Source organism: Ambystoma mexicanum, chromosome 10, assembly GCF_040938575.1.
Source record: "Ambystoma mexicanum isolate Mex_15411 chromosome 10, UKY_AmexF1_1, whole genome shotgun sequence".
NCBI classification, from domain to species: Eukaryota; Metazoa; Chordata; class Amphibia; order Caudata; family Ambystomatidae; genus Ambystoma; species Ambystoma mexicanum.
In genome coordinates, this window is record NC_090932.1 from 1,312,494,278 (window position 1) to 1,312,515,495 (window position 21,218).

At 51.7% G+C, this 21,218-nt stretch overlaps 1 protein-coding gene across 2 annotated transcripts in view; it reads left to right on the forward strand.

The window, feature by feature from the left end:
• MORC2 (MORC family CW-type zinc finger 2) overlaps window positions 1-21,218 on the forward strand; it is a 959,542-nt gene that overhangs the window by 192,495 nt on the left and 745,829 nt on the right. For both annotated transcript variants that reach the window (XM_069619348.1, XM_069619349.1), the window contains exon 7: window positions 6,417-6,525. In XM_069619348.1, coding sequence (XP_069475449.1) covers window positions 6,417-6,525 — 109 coding nt within the window. The remainder of the gene's footprint in view (window positions 1-6,416; window positions 6,526-21,218) is intronic.

Genomic DNA, 21,218 nt, shown 5'->3' on the forward strand with positions numbered 1-21,218 from the left:
TGGAGTGGAAGAGAGGCAGGAAAGGATGTCTTGGGTTTTTGTGATGAAGTGTGCAGCCAGGGCTGAGCAAAGGTCCTGTGTGTGTGTGTGTGTGTGTGTGTGTGAAAGAGGAAGAGGTTGCTGCAGGTTTGCCCAGTAACTTGCAGACTTTGAAAAGTTTAGCCGTGTTGTTTGATGCCACGGAGATGTAGGCTTGAATTAAGACTTTACTTTGAGCGCTTGCAGAGTCCATATTGCCTTTGCAGGAGGCTGCAGGCCTGTTTGTCAGATGGTCCGCCCGATGAGTTACATTTCCGCTCAGCTGCCCTACATTTGCATTTAAGGGCAGCCAGATCGGAGTCGTACCAAGAGTTGCACTTTTTGGAAGGCTTCACTCAGACCCTCATGGCAGGGGCAAGAGTGTCATGCAGTGTCAGGGTGGGAGTCCACCGCAGGAATGGGAGGAGAATAAGTGGAGGCAAAGGCAGACACTGTCACTTTTTTCCTGGGTCGGGTGACTTTGAAGCCAAGTGGCAGTGTTGCTGCAGGAGGAGAGGTGTGTTAGGTGTGTTGAGAGAAGAGAGTGGTCGGTCCAAAAGAGAGTGGTAGTGAGAGGTATGTTGGTGGATATGAGAACATCCAAGGTGTGGCCCGCGATGTGGAGCCAGAGGGTAGGATAGAAAGGGAAAGAGAAGCCCATAGGTTGCAGAAACGTCCTGAGGAGTCGGGAGGGTCCAGATGGATGCTGAGATTGCGCAGCAGGAGGAGTTGAGTGGAGGAGGACTGTAGAGGAGGCCAGGTCACCCCATTCCAAGAGGAAGAGAGTGTACTGGCCTGGTGGCCGATAGAAGGTGGCCATAAGGCGAGCAGATATAGGAGAGAGTGAGAGCCTGCAGGCTAGGCACTTGTAGGAGGAATAGGCCTGAGTAGGGATGATGGACACAGGTATCCATTCTGGCAAGATGAGCGCCACTCCCCCCCCCCCCCCTTTTTCTTAGGCCAAGGCTCAGAGAGGATTTAGTAGCCTTCAGGGATGAGTGTCTCAAAGCTTGTGACAGAGCTCTGCATGTAACCAAATCTTCATGATGGCGAGCACATCAAGATACATGAGTTCGAGGAGGTTGCAGATGTCATATGAGTGTTTGATGGCAGAGCGAGTGTTGGGAGTGGCAATGTGGAGCAGCTTGCCATCTCTGAAGGTCTTCCTCAACGGGTGAGAAGTAGGGTAAGGGGGGCACAGTGGAAGGCAGTCCCCCCTGAGGCTGGCGAGAGGTCCAGAGGGAAAGTGGAGGATGGTGAGGGAGCCATGGCCGACAACTGGGCCGGGACAGTACAGCAGGGTGAGGGTGCCTGTACAGAGGTGGAGGAAGGCACAGAGGGCAAGAGAGCCTGGCCGGCGGGAGAAGTGAGGTTAGAGAGGCAAGGGAGAAGCCTGTCCGAGAAGGATTGGTTGAGGACCCTGAACCATGATGGTTTCATTAAAATAGACATTCATGATGACTCTGGAAATGGCAAAGAGGTCAAGGAGAACCTCCCAGCGAGTGCCACCATTAATGGGAGAAGAGGCGATGGGAGATAGAAAGCCGACCATGTAACAAGTCCATAGGTCAGGTGCGTTAGCGAAGAAGAGGATGTCATTGAGAGTCTCTCTGGCGGAAGCCGTGACATAGGTGTCTGCAATAGGAAGGCCTGGGTTGGAGCCCAGAATATCCTTAAGTTTCTTGCAGCCGGATTTAGTGCTAAGAGAAGGATAGGAGATAGTAAAGCAGTTACAGAGGATAGGAGAGATAGATAGTGACATGGTTGACTGTAGAGGCAGGAGGGCAGGGGGCAGGGGGGGGGCACTTACCAGTCTGAAGCACTGATGCACACGGAGGGGGCGGGAGGAGTTACAGCGAGTAGCAGACAACAGAAATGAAGACACAGCACAGCCACTAGGCACAGCTAAGTAAATTGGTCCAAAACACAATGGCACAGCTGGACACAGCTAAAGCGATTTTGCAGAGCAAGGTGAAAACCCCATGTAGCAGCAATACGGAACAGCAAAATTCGGTTTTGCAGGGCAAAGTGAAAAGCACAGTGCAGCAGCTGGGGGAGAGAGGTGGGACAGTCACAGGTGAGGAGGAAGATGGTCAAGGACTTTAGATTGAGGGAACTGATCTTCGAAGAAAATGTTTAATGATTCCATGGTTTCAAAGTCCAAGTCTAGAACGTGTGGAAATCTCTGCAGCCTCCATGTGCATGTTGGGGGTGGGATGGGATGGGGGGGGGTTTAAGACCCAACAGACCTGGCCAGGCAATGGAAAGGGGAACATACTGCGCCTTTAGAAAGTGGGTCTTTGAGTTGTGGGCCGGCTGAAGTATGCCGGTTCACCATAGGGCGATAAATAGTTGCAGGTAGGCATTTGGCAGGCACAGTGGCAGATGCCGGTGATCACAGTGGCAGTGGCCATCTTTAAAATGCCACGAGGCCGCAGAGAAAGGCATCCTGATGTGGCTTTCACCTTGGGTAGTGAGCACGGTGGGCAGCAGGCAGGGTGTGGGTAGAAGGATAGCGTGACAAATGAGTGACATGATCTAGGTTTTTTTTTTCTTTTCTTTTTCGAAATTTGGAAAGGCCTCAAATTTCAATAAACATTTTTTTTTCTCATAAATTCTATCCTGGGTTCCTCCTACTTCGTATGCTGAAGAGATGCACAGCCATCAGGTGTGCCGTGCCATCCGTTGTCTTGTTGGGTTTGCTGGGAGTCCACTACCACAGACTCTGAAGAATAGAGAAAGTTAGTCTGATTACTCTGTCACTCTCTTCCTCAGCCCAGTGTTAGTACAAAAAAAAGGGGGTGGGGGTTTGGGACTTAAGAAAATCCTACGAAATAGGTTGGGGTATATGAACAAAAAAGTGGGGAATACCACGTTTCATCATCGCTGTCTCACCCCCAATGCCCCCCGAAGACACCTCACCCAGGTGATCCTCCCGCACTAGTCCACCCCCCCAGGGTCTGGATCCAAAGGCGATGGCCGCGCCCTGGCCAACTGAGAGAAAGAGCCCCAGGGACTAGCGGGTGAGACAGTCTGGTTTCTCACACTTGCTAACCCAGGTGTTTCTGACCTCAGGTTGGTATATAGCGAAAGTTAAACCCTAGTGTCTAATTTCTGACTTACACTGGAAGTGATGACCTAAAGGCAGGGTGCCTTTTCTACCTATTCTCCCACAGGGACTTCCTAACTGCCACTACTCAATCCATTGGTTAGTGTTCTACAGGGATAATGATTTGTGCCTTTCAGACACCCTGCTTGAGACAGTCTCCATGCTCACACTCTCCTTGCCGGCTTTCGTTCTTGCACTACTCTCACCCTAAGAAAAACCGAGTGAGTCACGGCTACCTCTCCCTTTAGCGCTAGGTGTTGGTTGACACAGTTCTTAAATCTATTGTGACATGATTAGATCACACTAGTGGAGCACACATCTGATTAAAACAAAATTAATTCTAAAAAGTTTACAAGACGGTGACATAAAAAACAGAAAAACAACATAATCATCTGCATAGATTCAAAGTATTTCCAGTGTTCAGATGCATACAGTTTTGATGAGCTATCGACCAATACATAGCACATATCAACAATTATCATCTGTATGTCAATGATCTAGTTAGATTGTTTTTTCACAATGCTCAATGCATAAAGGTTTGAGCTATAGACCAATACATAGTACATATCAGAAATGTCAACACTGTATTCAGTGTTTCTAGTTCGGAGAGTTTGGTTCTAGTGTAGAGATATCAGATATCGTAGTTCATAGAACAATTCCAAACTTTTATCAGGACTCGTAATCCTTGTAGGCACAGGAGTGGAGTAATGTAGGCGGGTAAATCACAAGTTAAACCGTCATCTAAAAGCAATGTAAATAAAACAACAAATGAGTGTGTGTGCCACCATGTTAGGATAACCCTAAAACTAGGTGCAGGAAAACAAAAGGGGTGTCAACGTACCACTGATAAATGGTGAGCGCCTATGGGCTATGCGTGACAGCCTGAAGAAATAAACGTGTGTTCAAAACGATACATTTCAAAACCTGCAGAGTCAGGTGAAAATAGATTATACAAGTATGTCATTTGATAGATAAATAGAGGAGGTATTCAGGTATTTGAGAGAGGGCTGAGTACCTGTCAAGGGGTTCATAGGTGGAAACTGGATATGAATCGAACAAGGTTCCACTTTGTGTGTGAGGTCATCAGTTTAGAGTTGAACACTAAATATATGTAGTGTAAATACTATGATAGTGCCAGATTAATGGATAGTCCTGAACTCTAGGTTTGATGTGTGCAAGCTTATCAAAAGAGCTGCATCTCGGTGGTAAGCAGCCTGATGTGCAGATCAGCGAAAGGCGTGATGCAAGAAGTCAGCCGTCTCCGAACATGGGGCTCTCGAGTCCTGGTAGAAACAATATGAATGCTTTCTAAGTAGTGTGCAAAGGAATATTGTGTATAATATGTGTGTATCTACTGTGGCAAAGCCAGAAAATGTACAGTCTCAAAAGGTTATGATTCCAGAAAGGATTGCTGAATGTAAATGTAACAAATACATTAGTGTGCCAGAAATGGTAAATGCTGCGGAGCATGAAAAATGCTAGGTCGCTGTTCATGCGGCACTGTGATCGGAATCAGGAGATGAACAAGGTGGCATTGTTGTTGAACTTCTTTATTCTAAATCACAAAATCTCATGCTGTCCCCAAGTCCGATTCTCGGCCCTACTCTATGAAGAAATAAATATTAAAGGGTACTTGTCAGGATGTCCTTTACAAAACCAAGTCCTCACCCGGAATCCTATTCATCCTGTTCATTTAAGAGCAATCAATGTCTTCTGTCTTGTCACTTGGGAGCAACTGCCCTGTCCCCACTGCCCCCCCCCCACCTCTGACTGTTCTCCTTGTATTCTTTCCCAAGATAGTCCCTGGCATTCTCTTCTAGGCAGTGCTTGGTTGCTGCCCCACCTTGGCTTTTGTTTCCTTTCACCCTGCCTTGGGGTTTGGTTTCTCTCACCCCTGTCTTGGGGTCTGTCCCCCCCCAGCCATGGGGTTTGGTTGGGCCTCGCCTCCCCTCTCTTGGTTCCCCAGAGCCACAGCGTACCTCTGTTTTCTGAGCAGTGCCCCTCAGGAGAATCCTTCGGCCATCACTGCACCACCTTTTTGGTTCTGGTGTGTTTTGAGCAGAGTTTACCCTCTCTTCATGCAGGCTTCCCGTGGGGCCTTGGCCCCGGCATCTCAGTAGGCGGGTTGTCTGCTTCTCAGGCAGTGCGTGCTCTGTGTTGCTCCTCTAGGTAGGGTGCTGCCGGGTCCTACTCCAGCAGGGGCGTGAGCGTCCAGTCCGGCTGGTCATGCCTGCCATTCTCGGGTTGAGGTTCAGAAACGATACCGGCCATTCTTACAAGATCTTTTTATTTTGCACGTTTAATTTAAAAACGTTATAACCATAGCACAGCATATCAGTCAACTTCATCTTCTCCGTTACCATGTTTACAATTCTGTTACATACAAGAATAGAAATATAGCAGGATGAGTCCTGATAACCCTACATTCTAGCCGCCAACATTTTTATAAATTGGCTGCAAAGAAGAGCAAAATCTCAATGGATCAACAAGTTGAGTGTGCAGAGTCCACAAGGATTTTCAAATATTGTTGAAAAGAGGACCATACATACCTTAGGTGTATTTTAATAGGCTTTACCTCGCAGAAAGTGGTTTTAACATTGGAGCACTATATCCAGTCCCTCATCCATTCCTCTTCTGTAGGAGTTAAGGTGTGGGACCAGGACCTACGAATATATCACTTCGATAGTGATATCATTAACTGATCTGGTGTCTTCCTATTATAGAGCTTGCTGCTTGTTTAGAAAAACTCTGAATAGATGTAATTGATATGCTCATACCTTCCACCCAAGATCCAACGATAGAACATTGTATTGTTATCCCTACTGGTAAATTGTTGCTTACAAGAATATTTTATAATAACCTACCCCTAAAAAATACTGATTGATAATGTTATTGTCACCGGTCCTGATAAGTTGACGAGAAACTTTTACCTCCCTTGTAAAGTGAGGGAACTTTCATTATAAGCATCTTGTAGTTTAGCAATTTGAGATGTTCCTTCTGACCAGTTTTCTTTTTTGCACATTGATGAAATAATACCTAACCGGTGTTTGTGAATTATGCGCGGTTTGATGTTTTTGAAAAAACTGATTTGTAGCTCTTTTACAGTAATTTACTTTTCTATCGATCCAAGTTATTTCTTGATTTGCTTACATTTTGCCTCTTTAAATTAGGTAAATGATGTACTTTGAAACATTTATCTGTCTCTCTAATACACCTTTTTTTTTTTTCTCACTCTTCTTTTATCCCATCTTGCCCTTTCTTTCCATATCCAACCACACACGCTTCTCAGGGGTTCCATGCGGATCGGTAAAGATTTTATTCTTTTTACAAAGAAGGAAGACTCCATGACATGCCTTTTCTTGTCACGCACGTTCCACGAGGAAGAAGGCATCGATGAGGTTGGTGCGCAGGGAGTGTTCCTTTTTGCTTTAGAACAGTGACTTGTTTAACCAACATAAGCAGGTTTTGACACCTTGTAATTTTTATGTCCAGTGTTACAATATGCTGTAGTTGCCTTGCATGCATGTGTTGGGCTATAAAGTAAGTTTCATACCTACAAAATTGAGGACTAAACAACTTTAAATGTTTTCTGTTTCGATTTTACTGGTGTGTGTTAAACATGGCCCAATGCTCCAACCACAAGACTCTCAGACTATATATACACTACACTGATGATCCCTAATTCTGGTGAAATCAGGTATGTTGAGTGCAGTGTTGATAAATGCCTGTCTTGGGTTGATTAAGCTATGTGTAGAGTAGCACTGTCCTGTAAGAGCAAGGCAATTTTCTGGAGCAAAAGGCTTGCATTTGAGCTAATTTGCATACCCGCAGTGCCTTGCTGATATGACTCTGAACTGGAGGTGCACTTTAGCGATGGTTGCTAGGTGGCGTTGTGGCATGTGCGACTTGGCTCAAATGGAATATTGTACTTTCACTACACACATACACACATGTTGCACTATGTATTGGTGCGTGTAATGTATATTGTGTGTCTGTATATCCTGAACTGAACTATCCTCTGATCTCTATATATATATCAAGCTTTCCAACTGTCTCCCTGCCATTGAATATTGATGGCTTTGCACTCACTGGTGTTAAATGCTCCCAAAACAGAGGTGCTCTTCTTCTCTGATGAATACTCTCTCTCATCTCCTTCCCTCCCTATCCCGTTATGACCCAACAATCTCCCCTAAATACCTTCAGCTGTCCCTCCGCAAATACCTCCCCTTTCAAGCTCTTCGCTCCTCTACCTCTACCTCCAACTACCTCAGGGTCAGTCGTTTTTCAAAGAAACGAGCTGGAGGTAGATCTGTCTTTGGCTGGGCCCTCCCTCTGGAACAGCCTCCCTGCCAATCTAAAACTTAAGGAGAACCATCTCCGGTTCTGGAAGCACCTCAAGACCTTCCTCTTTTCTTCTGCCTTCGCTCCCCCTATCCCCTGCTGATCTGTTCTCTCTTGGCGCCGTGCACCAGGCCACCCTCTGTCCTTCAGGCCTAGGTACCTGCTCACCCTGTCACCCTCCCGCACTTTCTCCGGGCCATCCTTTGCACTGGGGTCTGTATCTGTACCCATACAGCTCCCCCCCCCTTTTTCTTGCTGCACTTATCAGACCTGCCCTGTCTGCTGCCTTAAACCTAGCACTTGCAAATTGCTAGCTGCATTACCACTGTTTGTTGCCTTTATTATTTATTTATTGTTATTTATCTATTACTCCTCTGCTTCGCACTTTCCACTTCTCCCCCCTTCCATGCACTTTTCCCCTCTCTCTCCCATGCACTTGCGCGTTCCCAATGTTACTGGGCCTAAATAAGATCGCGGTTTTGTTCTCCCCTGTTCCATCCCTTGCCTTGTTGCGCTCTGAAACAGTTGTGTACGAGTGCGATAGCAATAAAATATCAATCAATCAATCAATCAATGCCCTACTCCTCCAGCTAGAAACCTCAGCGTCATCTATGACTTTTCTCACATCTTCTCCACTTTCATCTCCAAAACTGCAACTGTGGTTCGCCCCAACCTTCTCAATACTAGAGTAAACAGGCACCTCCTTCCTTTGAACACCACCTAACATCTCTTAACCACTCTTGTCTTCTCTAAACTAGACTACTGTGCCTGGATCCTCTTTGGCCTCCCAAACTATGCTTGCTGTCCTCTCTGCAAGATCATTAGCTTTGCTACCAGGACTGTCATTGAACTACCTCACTTCACACCTACTTCCTCTACTGTCACCATGCTCGATGGCGATTTTTAAATTTCTTCTCTTGGTTCACAAATCTTTCCATTGTAAGGCACCATTGTATCTATCCTTAAAACTACAAGCCTTCTCAGAATCTCTGCTCTACCTCCTCAACTACCCTAGTGGCACCCTGCCCACCCTGTGCTCTGTCTCACTTCTGCTATTTTTCTCTTCTTGCTCTACTTGCATGGAATTCTCTTCCCCGGACATCCGAGAAACAGTCCACACTGATTTGTTTGAAAACAAATTTAAAGCCTGCTTCCTCGCTTCAGAATTATCCTCTTAACCTACCTCTCTTCTGCCTTTTTCCCTCATCTCTAACTTTTCCCTCACTTTCTCAAACATCATGGTCACATCCCTAACATAGCTTGTCGTACCTTCTACCTGCACTTAAAAATGTCTAATGTTGATTGTCCTTGATCTATATAACTCCACTCATGTATTGTCACTAGCGACTTCCATTAACTCCCCCCAATAACCTGGCCAGGATGTTGCTCAAACTCACCCCAAAACTCATCCCATTGTAAGAAGCTCACCGCTTCCTGTCAAATCTGATATATCTATTGAATGTTCTTTTGTGATCAAAAGAGCATTATTTCCTGTATATAAATAATTGGCTGTTTTTCTGTTGCTTTTGAATCTGCTTAGAAACCCATGCTGTGTATATAGTCCGACATCTAGTACTAATCGTGGAGTATTGCAACTTTTTTCGAAGATCGAAAAAAGTGACGTCGACATGAGCGTGACTGTAACACTATCCCTAACATGATGTGTAGGGTACCCAAATTCTCCAGCATGGGGTCTGGCATGGATTCACATGCTCATGAATATTCCCCGTCATCAGGCTGGGAATCCTCGGTAAAGAAAAATCAGTATCAGTATCAGTTTCGTTTCTGATCTGTCTTTCGTAGTAGTAACCAATCACTGATCTCTGCGTCATACTGACCACAGCCAATGACTGCCATCTCCCTAAGCCCCGCCTCTGGCAGCCATCTTCTGATTTTTTACCGCACGTTCAAGTGTTGGGAGTCCTCGTGCTTAGCTCTCGAGCTTTTGCTGCGTGTTTCGCGCTTTTTCATGTGAATTTTCACATTTTTTCGGTTAATCGAGCCTCAAGCTCCACCGTTTCTACTCCCGTTAACGGATACCCGTTGCGGGATTTTCCTACGCCCCTCAAGGGTAAAGATTTCGTCGAATCAACCTCTTGGAGGATTCCAGAAGATTTGCGGCCTACTTCGAGATGGCCCAGGACGCGAATTCGTCACCCGGACCCAAGCTGTTTCGCAGCTGCCCTGGATGCGGGCTGCAGAATGTGTTTAAGGAGGACGAACATTTGCGATGCCTCTACTGTCTTCATGGGGACAAGACTCATGTAGAGAAGGACTGCCAGTTCTGCAAGAACTTGTCGGATCGGACCATGAGGGACCGTCGATCCCGTCTCGCCAGCTGGTTGGAGAAAGGCTGAACGGGTGAGAAGAAGGGGTCCGAGCGGGTTTCTAAGTCCTGTGCGGGCACCCCGCCGACGGGGCCCAACACCAGGCCAAGCGCTGCGAGTCCGCTGGCTCCGGGAGCGCCGAAAGGTCGGGCTCTTCGGTCGCCAGGCAGGGCGCACCTTCCCCGGCACCGTCAACCACGAGCCAGCACACCGGTTCGGGGAAGAGGAAGTCCGAGACCCCGGGTAAGCTTTGGGAGAAGCCCCGTCCGATCTCGGGACAGGAGGAGCGAGGCGTCGCCCCTCCCACTAAGGAGAAGGCCTAGGACGCACCTAAGGTGGTGAAGGCCCCTACCCAGCAGGCAAAGGCCTCTATCGAGGCGGTCGCAGCGACTCTGGCTAAGTCGGCAGAGACCCCGCCAGCGGAGACTTCCTCCGGGACTAGAGTTTCCCTGCTGCCAAGGAGGGAATCCTCTTTTCAGCCCATCGTCATGGCCCCCGTGATGGAAAAAGGGGGGGGGCACGGTAGCCTCCTCGAGCTCGGAGTCAGCCTCGGAGGGGGAACTGACCGAGGTCGTGAGGAATCTCGAAGTCCAATTCGAGAAGGTTCGATCCCGCAAGGAAGATCCTCGGGAGATAACCGAGGAAGACGACGATGGCGAGGAAGAGCAGCCTTCCCTTCCGGCGCAGCCGGAACCTAGGCCTCAGGATAGCTCGGCGGCCATTTTATTTGCGATCCAGTCCTTATGCTCTGATATAAGGACGAGATTACCACGGCCTAGGCCGGAGGACACGCAACCTGGCCCATCGGGAAGTCCTTAGAACAAACGACGGAGGACCCAACCCTCTCCTCCGCTCGCCCCCGTAAGGCCTGCAGTTCCCTCCTCATCCTCCCAGATGACGGTGCGGTGGGCTCGACGACGGGTTCTGAGGGCGACGACGACGGAACGGGTCTCCCGTCGCATGGGCCTCCACGCCATGATCGCCAGGGCGTCCGAATTGTTCCAGCTCTGCCCGGAGGAGCAGAAAAAGGAAGGTTTCCTCTATCAGCGCCGGTAGGGCCAAGAGGAAGACTGTCATCGCGGTGCCTCTAATCGATGACATCTGGGAGGAGGGCCTGTCGGTACTCAAGAACCCCTACACGGCACCAGCCAAACGGGACCGGTACGAGAAGAAGTACCGGGTCCCCGAGACCGCTCCCCTGTGCCTCAGGGCCCAGCCAACGCCAGACTCGGTCGTCTCGGCGGCGAAGAAGAAGAAAGCGGCGGGGTCAGGAGCCTCAACGTCGAATTCCCCTCCGGACGGCGAGGGAAAGAAGTTGGACGCCATGGGGCGACGGGTCATTTCGTCGGCGGCGACGACGATCAAAGCGGCCAACTCCCTGGCGATCGTGGCCCGTTACGACAGGGAGCTCTGGTTTAAACTGGCCCCCATATTGGACTTCCTACCGGACGTCAAGAGATCCGAGGCCCTGGAAATACTTCAAGAAGGCGAGGTGGCGTCGGACCACGCCATAACGGTGGCAACCGATATTGCCGATACCGGGTTCCGCCAGCTGGGCAACGGAGTTTGCCTATGACGACGGGGTTGGCTCCGGGTGACCGACTTCCGTCAGGACGTCCAGACCAGGATGTTGGACATGCCGTTCGACGGCAGCAACTTGTTCGGGAAGGCGGTGGACGAATCCCTCCAAGCCATAAAGACGGACACGGAGATGGCCCGCGCCCTAGGAGCCCTTCAGCAACGACGGCCCTTTCGGAGCTCCGGAGGCAGACGGGGCCTCCAAGGGAATCCAGCGGTGGCTCGTCCTACCGCCAGGCGGCACGCTCCTCATCTCAGGAGGCCTACAGGGGTCGTGGCAAGCAGGGAGCGCCTCGCCGCCATCGGCAAGGTGGCTAGGGCGGCAAGGCCACCACCCCCAAGCAGGACTGAACCGGCCGTGGCCTCGGGCCCCCACCGAAGCACCCCGGTGGGAGGCCGGCTGACGAAGTTCGTCGGCGTGTGGAAGTCCATCTCCATCGACCGTTGGGTGCTGGATACACTGGCAAGAGAACACTCTATCGAATTCCTGAAGAAGTGCCCTCACGTTCCACCTGTGGCCAGGAAGGAAAATCGCGTCCCGCAACTGCTGTTGGAAGTACGGGCGATGCTCAGGAAAGGCGCCATCGAGCTCGTACCGAAGAGGCTCCGGGGCTCCCGGGTGTACTCAAGGTACTTCCTCGTCAGGAAGAAGACGGGCGGCTGGCGCCCCATCCTGGACCTTCGTCGTTTGAACAAATACATCAGGTCACAAAAGTTCAGGATGGTCACCCTCCAGCACGTGCTGGGACAGCTGGAGGAAGGCGACTTTCTATCGTCGCTGGACCTGGAGGATGCATACTTCCACGTTCCCATCCTCAAAAGTCACTGAAAGTTTCTCAGGTTCGTCGTCCAGGGACGCCACTACCAATTCAGAGCACTGCCGTTCGGATTGAAGTCGGCCCCCAGGGTCTTTACCAAGTGCCTAGCACCAGTGGCGGCGCGGCTGCGCCTGCAAGGGATTCACGTCTACCCCTACCTGGACGACTGGCTCATCCGCTCAAGGACGAGGGAACTCGCCGTCGAACACACTGTGAGGACCGTCCAGCTACTCACAGACCTGGGATTCGCCATAAATTACCCAAAGTCCCACCTGGTGCCGTCGCAGGTGGCCGTTTCTGGGAGCGAAGCTCGATACAGTGAGGCGCCTGGCGGCACCGTCGGAAGAACGGACGAAGACCATTCTGGGCAAAGTGCAGCGCCTGCTAGCCACGGACGTGGCCAGGGTGAGGTCCATCAAGTCCCTCCTGGGGATGATGTCCTCTTGCATCTACCTGGTGCGCCTCTGCAGACTACGGATGCGCCCTCTTCAAGAATTTCTCGATGCCCGTTGGATGCAGGCGACGGGCATCTTCGAAGACAGGGTCACCCTCAACGAGGTGTTCCGGGGGGCGATTCAGTGGTGGGGCGTTCGAGCGCACCTCACGGCGGGCAAGGACTTTCAGACGCCGGCGTACCAGGAGACGGTGACGACGGACGCTTCCCTGGAAGGTTGGGGTGCCCACACCGGAGACCTCCACGCAAGAGGCCTCTGGCTCCCGGAGGAGAAGCTCCTGCACATCAACGTCCTGGAACTCCAAGCCATGTTCTGGGCTCTCAAATCGTTCCTCCCATCACTCAAGGGCAAGGTGGTGCGGATCTTCACGGACAACACCACGACAATGTTTTACATACGGAAGCAGGGAGGCACCAGATCCCCAGCCCTATCCAAGGAGGCACAGGATCTGTGGCACTGGGCGGTCGCCCAGGGGACTTTCCTGGTTCCCTTCCACCTGGCAGGAGAAAGAAACACCATCGCCGACTCGCTCAGCAGGGAGCTGCGCGCGTGTCACGAGTGGGAGCTGCGCCAGGATCAGGTGGATCAACTCTTCCGACGATGGGGCAAACCCCAAATTGACCTGTTCGCAACAGCGCCGAACTCGAAGTGCCAGAGGTTCGCCAGGAGGTTTCCCCAGCCGAGAAGCATGGGCGATGCTTTCTCGTTCCCCTGGGAGGGCCTGTTCCTCTACGCGTTCCCTCCTTTGCCACTGCTAATCCGGTTCGTCAACCAGCTCAAGAGGTCACGGTGCAGGATGATCCTCGTCGCACCTGCGTGGCCGAGGCAGATATGGTTCCCGGACCTTCTGGACTTGTCAGCATCCCCGCCAATCAAGCTGCCGGTGGACGCGGATCTTCTCTCCAGAGAAGGAGGCGCCATCTTCCACAACGACCCCGTGCCGCTGAACCTGCAGGCTTGGCTCCTGCAGCGCTAGAGTTTGGAGGGTACGATATACCGGCCGACTGCAGAGAGGTTCTTGCAAAGGCCAGGGCTTCCTCGAATCTCAAATGCTACGGTCACAAGTGGAAGGGGTTCTCTATCTGGTGCCGAGCACAGAAGATCAACGCCCTACGGATTACGGCCCCTCATGTGCTGCCGTACCTGTAATCGCTGGCAAAGGCTGGGCTAGCCCATGCCTCTAAGATTCATCTGGTGGCGATCTCCAGATATACCAGAACCACAGGACGGACGTCCCTGTGGTCCCATCGACTGGTAAAAAAGTTTATGAAAGGACTGTTCCGGTTGTTCCCGCTGGTGAAGGCCCCGGCGTGGGAACTTAACGTGGTGCTGACCAGGCTCATGGGGGCCCCCATTCGAGCCGATGCACTCCGCACCGACACCTCTGGAGCCAAGAGAGGCTCCAGAGGTGTTGGTGAATGAGGTGGTGTGGAGGAGAGAGAGAGAGGAAAGGATGTCTTAGGTTTTTGCGGTAAAGTGTGCAGCCAGAGCCGAGCAAAGGATCTGGGTGGGTGTTGGGGAGAATTCGCAGAAATGTACTAATTTCCTTCTACCTTAGAGACCCCCAACTCTTTTGCTGGACGTTAGGACTTTTAATTTCTAACCTCGAGAGAGCGAGAACTTTTTCCCACACTCATGTATTCTTCTGCAATTTGGACTCTGTGTTTTTGACTTTGGAGTCTGACAAACTCCATAGGCATTATCTTTGCATTGTGACACACAGTACGTACCTTCAGTGCAGTGGCACAGGGAAGTCTTAGATTTCCCAAAGGTTTAAATACCTTGGTAAAACTACTGTTTGCAAGAGCAGTGAAGTGAAATTTACTTTACTTACATTTTGTAACTTTCTAGAACCAGCACACACTATCTTACCATAGGGTGCCAGAGGGGTTACTTAGAATCCCCTTTGTCTATTTTCTCATGCAACATTTTTATGTTACCCTTTCTATAATTAATGGCTGGTGGCAATGGTTTACATTTTACTACCATTATGTGTTTTTACTCAGGTTGCCTTCGCAGATGCAGTAGGGTTCCCATGGGTGCCCATTTTGTCAAAGTGGCCCCGGGCTTCCTTTTTCACCATTTCTTGCTGGAAAGGTACTTCTTAGCATTTACTCTGCACGCCAAACCAGATTTGGTCCCTTTGTTTGTTTTGCCTTTCACAGGATTCGTAAGTGAAGCCTGCCTCTGGCACCAGTATTTCTGGCAGGGGCAGGAGAGGTGCCCGAAACTCCCTGTGCTTAATCCCCGTGTTTACAGGAATGCACCCAAAGGTGATTGGCCGGCTGGCTGGAATGAATGGGAGTAACCTGCATAAAAGGCTAGGTTGTTTTGGCTTGGAAGGCAGGGTGGACCACTGGACGAAGGAATCCGAATTAGAACTTGGAAGAGATGCCTGCTGCAACTCCTGGACCGTTGGTTTTTCCAGTGAAGCCCTGCTGCTGTGCTGAAGCTCCAGAATTCGTTTCGACTAGAGAAGCCCTGCAAGGACGACTTCTCCCCTTGAGTTGGTGGAACCAATCAACTCCAAAGTGAATAACGCCCCCAAGAATGCCCCTTGCGGAAGGAAAAACCATTGAAATCCCCAATGCAGCGCAAAGGGCTGCGCTAACCCTGGTCCAGCTAACCGGGCCGCTAAACTGCAATCGCGCGAGCGGGGAACGAGTATTCCTATGGGGGGGTCGCGCGCGCGCATGAAGTTTCACACACAATGGGCCTTTGGCGAGTGAGGTACGTGTATTTCTGGGGTGCGTGGGAAGTTTCACACACGATTACGCTGTCTGAGCGGGGTACGTGTATTCAGAGGGGTGCACGGGGAGTCTCACACGCGATAGTCCTTGGGCGAGCGGGGTACGTGTATTCTGAGAGGTGCACGGGCACTTCCACACGCAATTCCTCTTGCAGAGTGGGGTACGTGTATCCAGTGGGGTGCGTGGGGAGTCTCACACGCGATAGGCCTTGGGCGAGGGGGGTACGTGTACTTCTGGGGTGGGCGGGAACTTTCACACGCGATTTCGCTAGCAGAGCGGGGGAACATGAATTCAGTGAGGTTGCGGGGTGTTAAACACGTGAATTGGCAGTGTGGGTCCTCCCAGGTGTGCCCTCTACCCCCTCCCCAGCACCTGCAGGCAGCCCACACCACAGGGGACTACCCTGCACCCCTGGTCATGTCCCGCGGCCAGCCCATACAGCATGGGCATGCCCCCCAGCCAGCCCACGTCACCTTGCACTAGTGATCACCAACTCATGTCCCTCTGCACCCCCACCCAGCATTGACGGGCACCTGCCAGCAGGCCCCGACTCGTGTCCCCCTGCACCTCCACCCACCCAGCATTGACGGGCACCTGCCAGCAAGCCCCGACTCATGTCTCCCCCAATAAGTCATAAAGATGCACAATCATGAGCCTCATGTCCACCAAAATCACACAGCACGCCACCCCAGTCTTGAGAGGCAATCAAGTCCTCAATCCACCCCACACTGAAATGCCTATTCCATGACACAAACCGAAAGTCAACTATGCACATCAATACATGTCCCTCACACACACACACAAACACACACACACTGGGTGCCAGTGATTGTCTAAATCCACTTTTTCACATGCAGTAACCCAATGAGCGAAAACCACACATGGAAGTAAGAAATAAAAATGTATTATGAACAAAATGAATGAAATGAAATGAAAGCATAAAAAATATTTCAAACATGAAATGAAATGTATGTCCAAAACAGAATAAAAAAACATATGAAGAGCCAATCCAAAGTGATCAAAAACAAAATGTGTCCAATCTCTTGGTCCACCAAATGAAATCCAAAGAAAAAGTAAATTGTAAAATCCTCTCATAAATCCACTGTTCAACTATGTACACCGATTTCATCCAGGGTCCATGAGCCCAACGAAAGAAATTAAACCTATCCAAAAAACTACCTAAGAAAAGAACTATATACAAAAGTGTGGGGCATAGTCCAATCACCCCAAAATAAAGGAAAATGAAACCTAACACTACAGACTATATACAATGGGGGCAGGCTTGTCCGACGGCTCACTTTCCGATTTCGCGGGCCAGGGCATCAGCGTACTCCTGGTCTATGTCCTGGAGGCGGGCCTCTTCCATGTCCCCGAGGTTTATCAGGGACGATGCCATGTTCAAATCCAACTCCCTGCGAATTGCCTCGAGGCACTCTGCCCGCCTCATCGCCCTGCGCATGGAGTTCTCCGCCCTGACTATTGTGAGCCATGCCTCTTATGCCCGTCCCCACTCCGCATCTATGGCCTGGCCCAACCGCTGCCACACGGTAGACACTTGCAATCCAGGGTCCTCCTGCCCTCCGGCCGATGACTGCCCCTCTGATGTTGTTGGCCCCGAGACCTCATCGCTCCCAACTTGAGCCTGCTGCTGCCGTGCTGCAATGTGCCCTGCCCGTTGTTGCCTGCATGTTATTCTCCTGCTGGGGTCCAGTTGTTGGGGTGGCCACCCCTGCTGGACCTCCGACTCCCGACTGTGGCAGGGATGTGTCCTCCACCAGCCTAGCCGCTGGGTCAGGGACAGCTCCACAGGGTGCCCGGCTAACACTTGGGCAGGAAGATGGCATGGAGGATGACCGGCGCATAAGGAGTTCAGTTGAGGAGGGGGTCGGCAGAAGCTCCAGCACACGGAGGAACCCAGCACTGGTGACCCCGCCCAGTAGGTTGACGCAGTCTTTGTGACATTCGGAATGACGTGCAGGGTTCTCGCAAGGACAGCGCACGTAATTTCGAATGTCCCGAACACGCAACGCCACCCCACCCAGGACAGGCTCAATCCAGTCCCAGATTGCCACTCTGCAGGGAGAGGAAGGCCAGTTGTTGTGCAGCTATCCCCTCCCTGAAAACTGGCCTGGACGAAGGCATCCCTGCTGGTGCCGGATGATGCAGTCACAGGATCGGGAACAGGATTACACACGGGCACCTCCGCGGTGGCCTGTGCTGCCTCTTGTCCCTGCCCCTGGACTGCACCACTGGCACCAGTGGAATCCCCTCCTCCAGGCCCCGTGTGTGTGACTTCTGCGGCCTCCTCAACCAAACCCGCCACCAACCTGGATGACTCCGTGCCATCTTCCTCCGTAGGCCCCTGTGGGGTCTCAGCTGCCCCCCTGCTGCCGAGGAGTCCACCTCCAACCTCCGCCTCTTGTACCTACCCCCGGCTGCTGCGGCCACGGAGGCGGCACCAGACTCCTCACTCCCCGACGAGATGGCAACACCTGGGAGGGGAGCTGGGCATTGCCTCTCCAGCTGGCGGTGGGATCCCTGCCTGTGTGCTCCACAGCACCTTCTCCGCCCTCTTCATCAGTTGACGCTGCAGACAGGCAGAGACAGAACAAAGGCATCGGGGCACTGTACAATGGTCTGATACACACATGACAGTTGCAGATGAGTGGCAGTCTCAAACTTCACACATGGCATCACACTCCCCAACACACATCATTTCTAGCGACACACACGCGCAAATGAACAGGAATGTTGCAGCAGCCAGCACCATCCATACACATACAACACCATGACCATCCAAAGGTTAGCCTGACGTCACATGCAACACAGGGATTGGCAAACACATGCACACACGCCACCAGACGTACATGCATCTGTACATCTACACCACCTGTTGCAGTGAAATCCTCGGCATCCACGTCACATCTGCCAATCAGCCTCCTACATGTCAGTGTCACATGCATCCATGGTGTATCACAGTGGCACACATGTCAAATACCCTCCCACGCACATGTACACCATACACGTACATGAAGGTGGAATCGGCATCCATGTGTCACACCCCAACCATGCCATGGTATATACACAGATATGTAAACATGTGTGCACCCCAACATGCATTTGGCCATAAATCTTTTGTACACATACACCGTTGATGTGCCTCACACATGACTGGACTCTCATGCAGCAGGCTCATGTCCCTGTACATACACATCCATACATGGGCCTTCCAAGACATATGTGCAACCTGCACACACACCTGCCACACCTCAACATGCACAGCATCCATTCAGTGCGCATGCACACTTACCGCTCGACTCTGGACAGGTCTGCCTCCCAAGGACCTGGAGGTGGAGCACTGGGTCTATACGTTCCAGGACCCTCATCTGCATGTTGGTAAGGCAGACCTGGCGCCCCTTTGCATGCTTAGCCTTCAGGAGACACCGGGCCTTGCTGAGAGTCCTGGACCTGAAGTCCTCCCAGCGCTTCCGGACGTGTTGCAAGTCGCGGGCTGCCACCTCCTCCACGTTGATGGCAGCCACGATGTCCGTCCAGATCCTCTTCCGTCTTTCATTGCCTGCGCGTGAACTTCCAAAGAGGGCATCATAATGCCCCAGGACTTGCTCCACCAGGATACCAACTTCTGCCTCTCTGGCTTGGGGTTGCCAGTGGTGCCAGATGGTGGTGTTTCCAACATGGCAACTCCCGGGTCAGGTGTGGGTGGGCAACTGGGTCCTGGGGCTGGGCTGTGGAGCAGGATGGTACTCCAGTCGGGAGTCTTCTGTTCCAGCAGGGGTGGTCACAGCAACTGGACCCCTACAGATGGCTGACGTGCACTCACCAAATGGCAGGGCACGTGGCCAGCAGGCAGGCAGCAGCAGATGGCAGGTGGGAGCGTTCTCGGGGCTCTGGGGGGCAGTAATTCGGCCTTCTGGGCAGGAGCGTGGTCTTCTATGTGTTGTTGCGTGGCCAGCTTGATGATGAGGGATTTGGCACGTGAAAAAACAGCACGTTGGCGTGTAATTTGAGGAAAGGCCCTTAGTGCGTAAGCGCGCCTGTGACGTTACATGCACAGGCGTTTCCCACAACACGGGTGCATGTTTATTGCACACGTGAAAAAACTGCACGTCCGGGTGTCACTGCGTGTGATTGGAGGAAAGGCCCTTAGCGCATAGGCGCCTAAGTGACATTGCACGTGTGGGTTGGCTTAAAAGGTACGTGTAGGACGCCATTTTCTTGTACGTGCTTTTTGTGGAGCGCGAGCGGGTGATTCTTGTACTTCTTGTCGGTTCACACACAACGGTTCCAGTTCGTACTCCCTGTTTCCTCAGACTGCGTTAATTTCTTCTTTTGGCGGGGGTGTTGTCAACACACACACGCGCGTCTCATTCACGTTCTTTTTCCAGGCAGACGGTGAGTCGCACACATATTTACCAACTGTGGTTGCCCCCGTGTGTCGCGTACCCCTTCAGAGGTCATTGTAGACTGCGTGTAACACGTACGCTTATTTTTGTGTTTCTGGGTGCCACAGCGTAGTGCGGGTTCATTTTTCCACACACGTTGTCTACCAGGGATTGCGTGCATGTTTACTTTTGTTTTTGGGGTGCCTGTGCGTTGCGTGACCCGTCATCTTCCCCCAGTGGTCACAGACAGCCTTGCTAAAGCACTAAGGTACGAATTCCATCTAGTACCCTACCCCAATTGTTTACTGCAACTCCCATAAAAACAACATCATCAGTGCCATGGTTGGGAGGCGACCAAGCAGTAAGGGAGGGAAAGGTGGCCGACCTCCACAAGGTAGGCGCGGTAGGGGACGTGGCCAGGATGTGCAGTGTGCCCCAAGAGGCCAGTGTGTGGAGGACCAATTGGGGCCACTTATCTCACCCCCCCCAATGGTTGTGGGAAATGTAGATGACACCATCCCAGCTCAGCCCTTCTTAAACCGGCCCATATTGTCAGCTGAACCGGCACAGGATGACTCCCAGGTCACCAAGTCTAAACCACGTGTGGCAGTGAAAGTTGCTGTCACCAGCCCACGTGGATCTGGGGCAGCAATGTCATCTGCTGCCCCAAGTAGCCAGGGTGAGGAGGCTCAATCCACTCCAGCTCTGAGTCTCCCAGCTGGGACAGTGTCGGTCCAAGTCCATCACACCGACGTTGGTCCTGCCAACATCACCTTGCAGCCAATGCCTGCACCGAGACCTTTGGTCATTGTGCCTTGCAAACTTACAGTACCCAGTCCACCTGCGCTTCTGCCCCTACCAACCAGAGCGGCGTAAGCCACTCAGGATCCGCACCACTTTCCAAGAAGAAGGGTGCTCTTGCACTACAGGCTGGGACCCCAGACGCGGCTACACACTCCGGCACGTCAAGGAAGCCTAGCTTCAATGACGCCGAACTAGATGCACTTGTGGCCTATGTGTTGGCACATAGCTGCGAAAAAGTGGTGACTGCAGGGTGCAAGACTATGCCTGCTCAACGTAGGGCCCACTGGCAGACCATCGGGGACCACATTAGTGCCCTTGGATTTGTGAGACGCACAGCTGATGATTGCTACAAGCGGTGGAATGACCTCAAACGCAGAGCAAAGAACAAGCTGGCTTCCAATCATGCCTCTACTCTGGTGACTGGCGGTGGGTCTCTGTCGCTCGAACCTTCATCAGAGAGGAACATATCTGAGGCGTGGGAGACCTACCAGATCTTGAAGCATTGTCCGGTGAGTGCCCATGCATGTGTGTGTAATCCATGTGTATGTTGCTTGGGTGATGTGTTCTGATTGAGTGCCAGGTGAGGGTGTGTAGTCATGACTGTTATGGGTCACC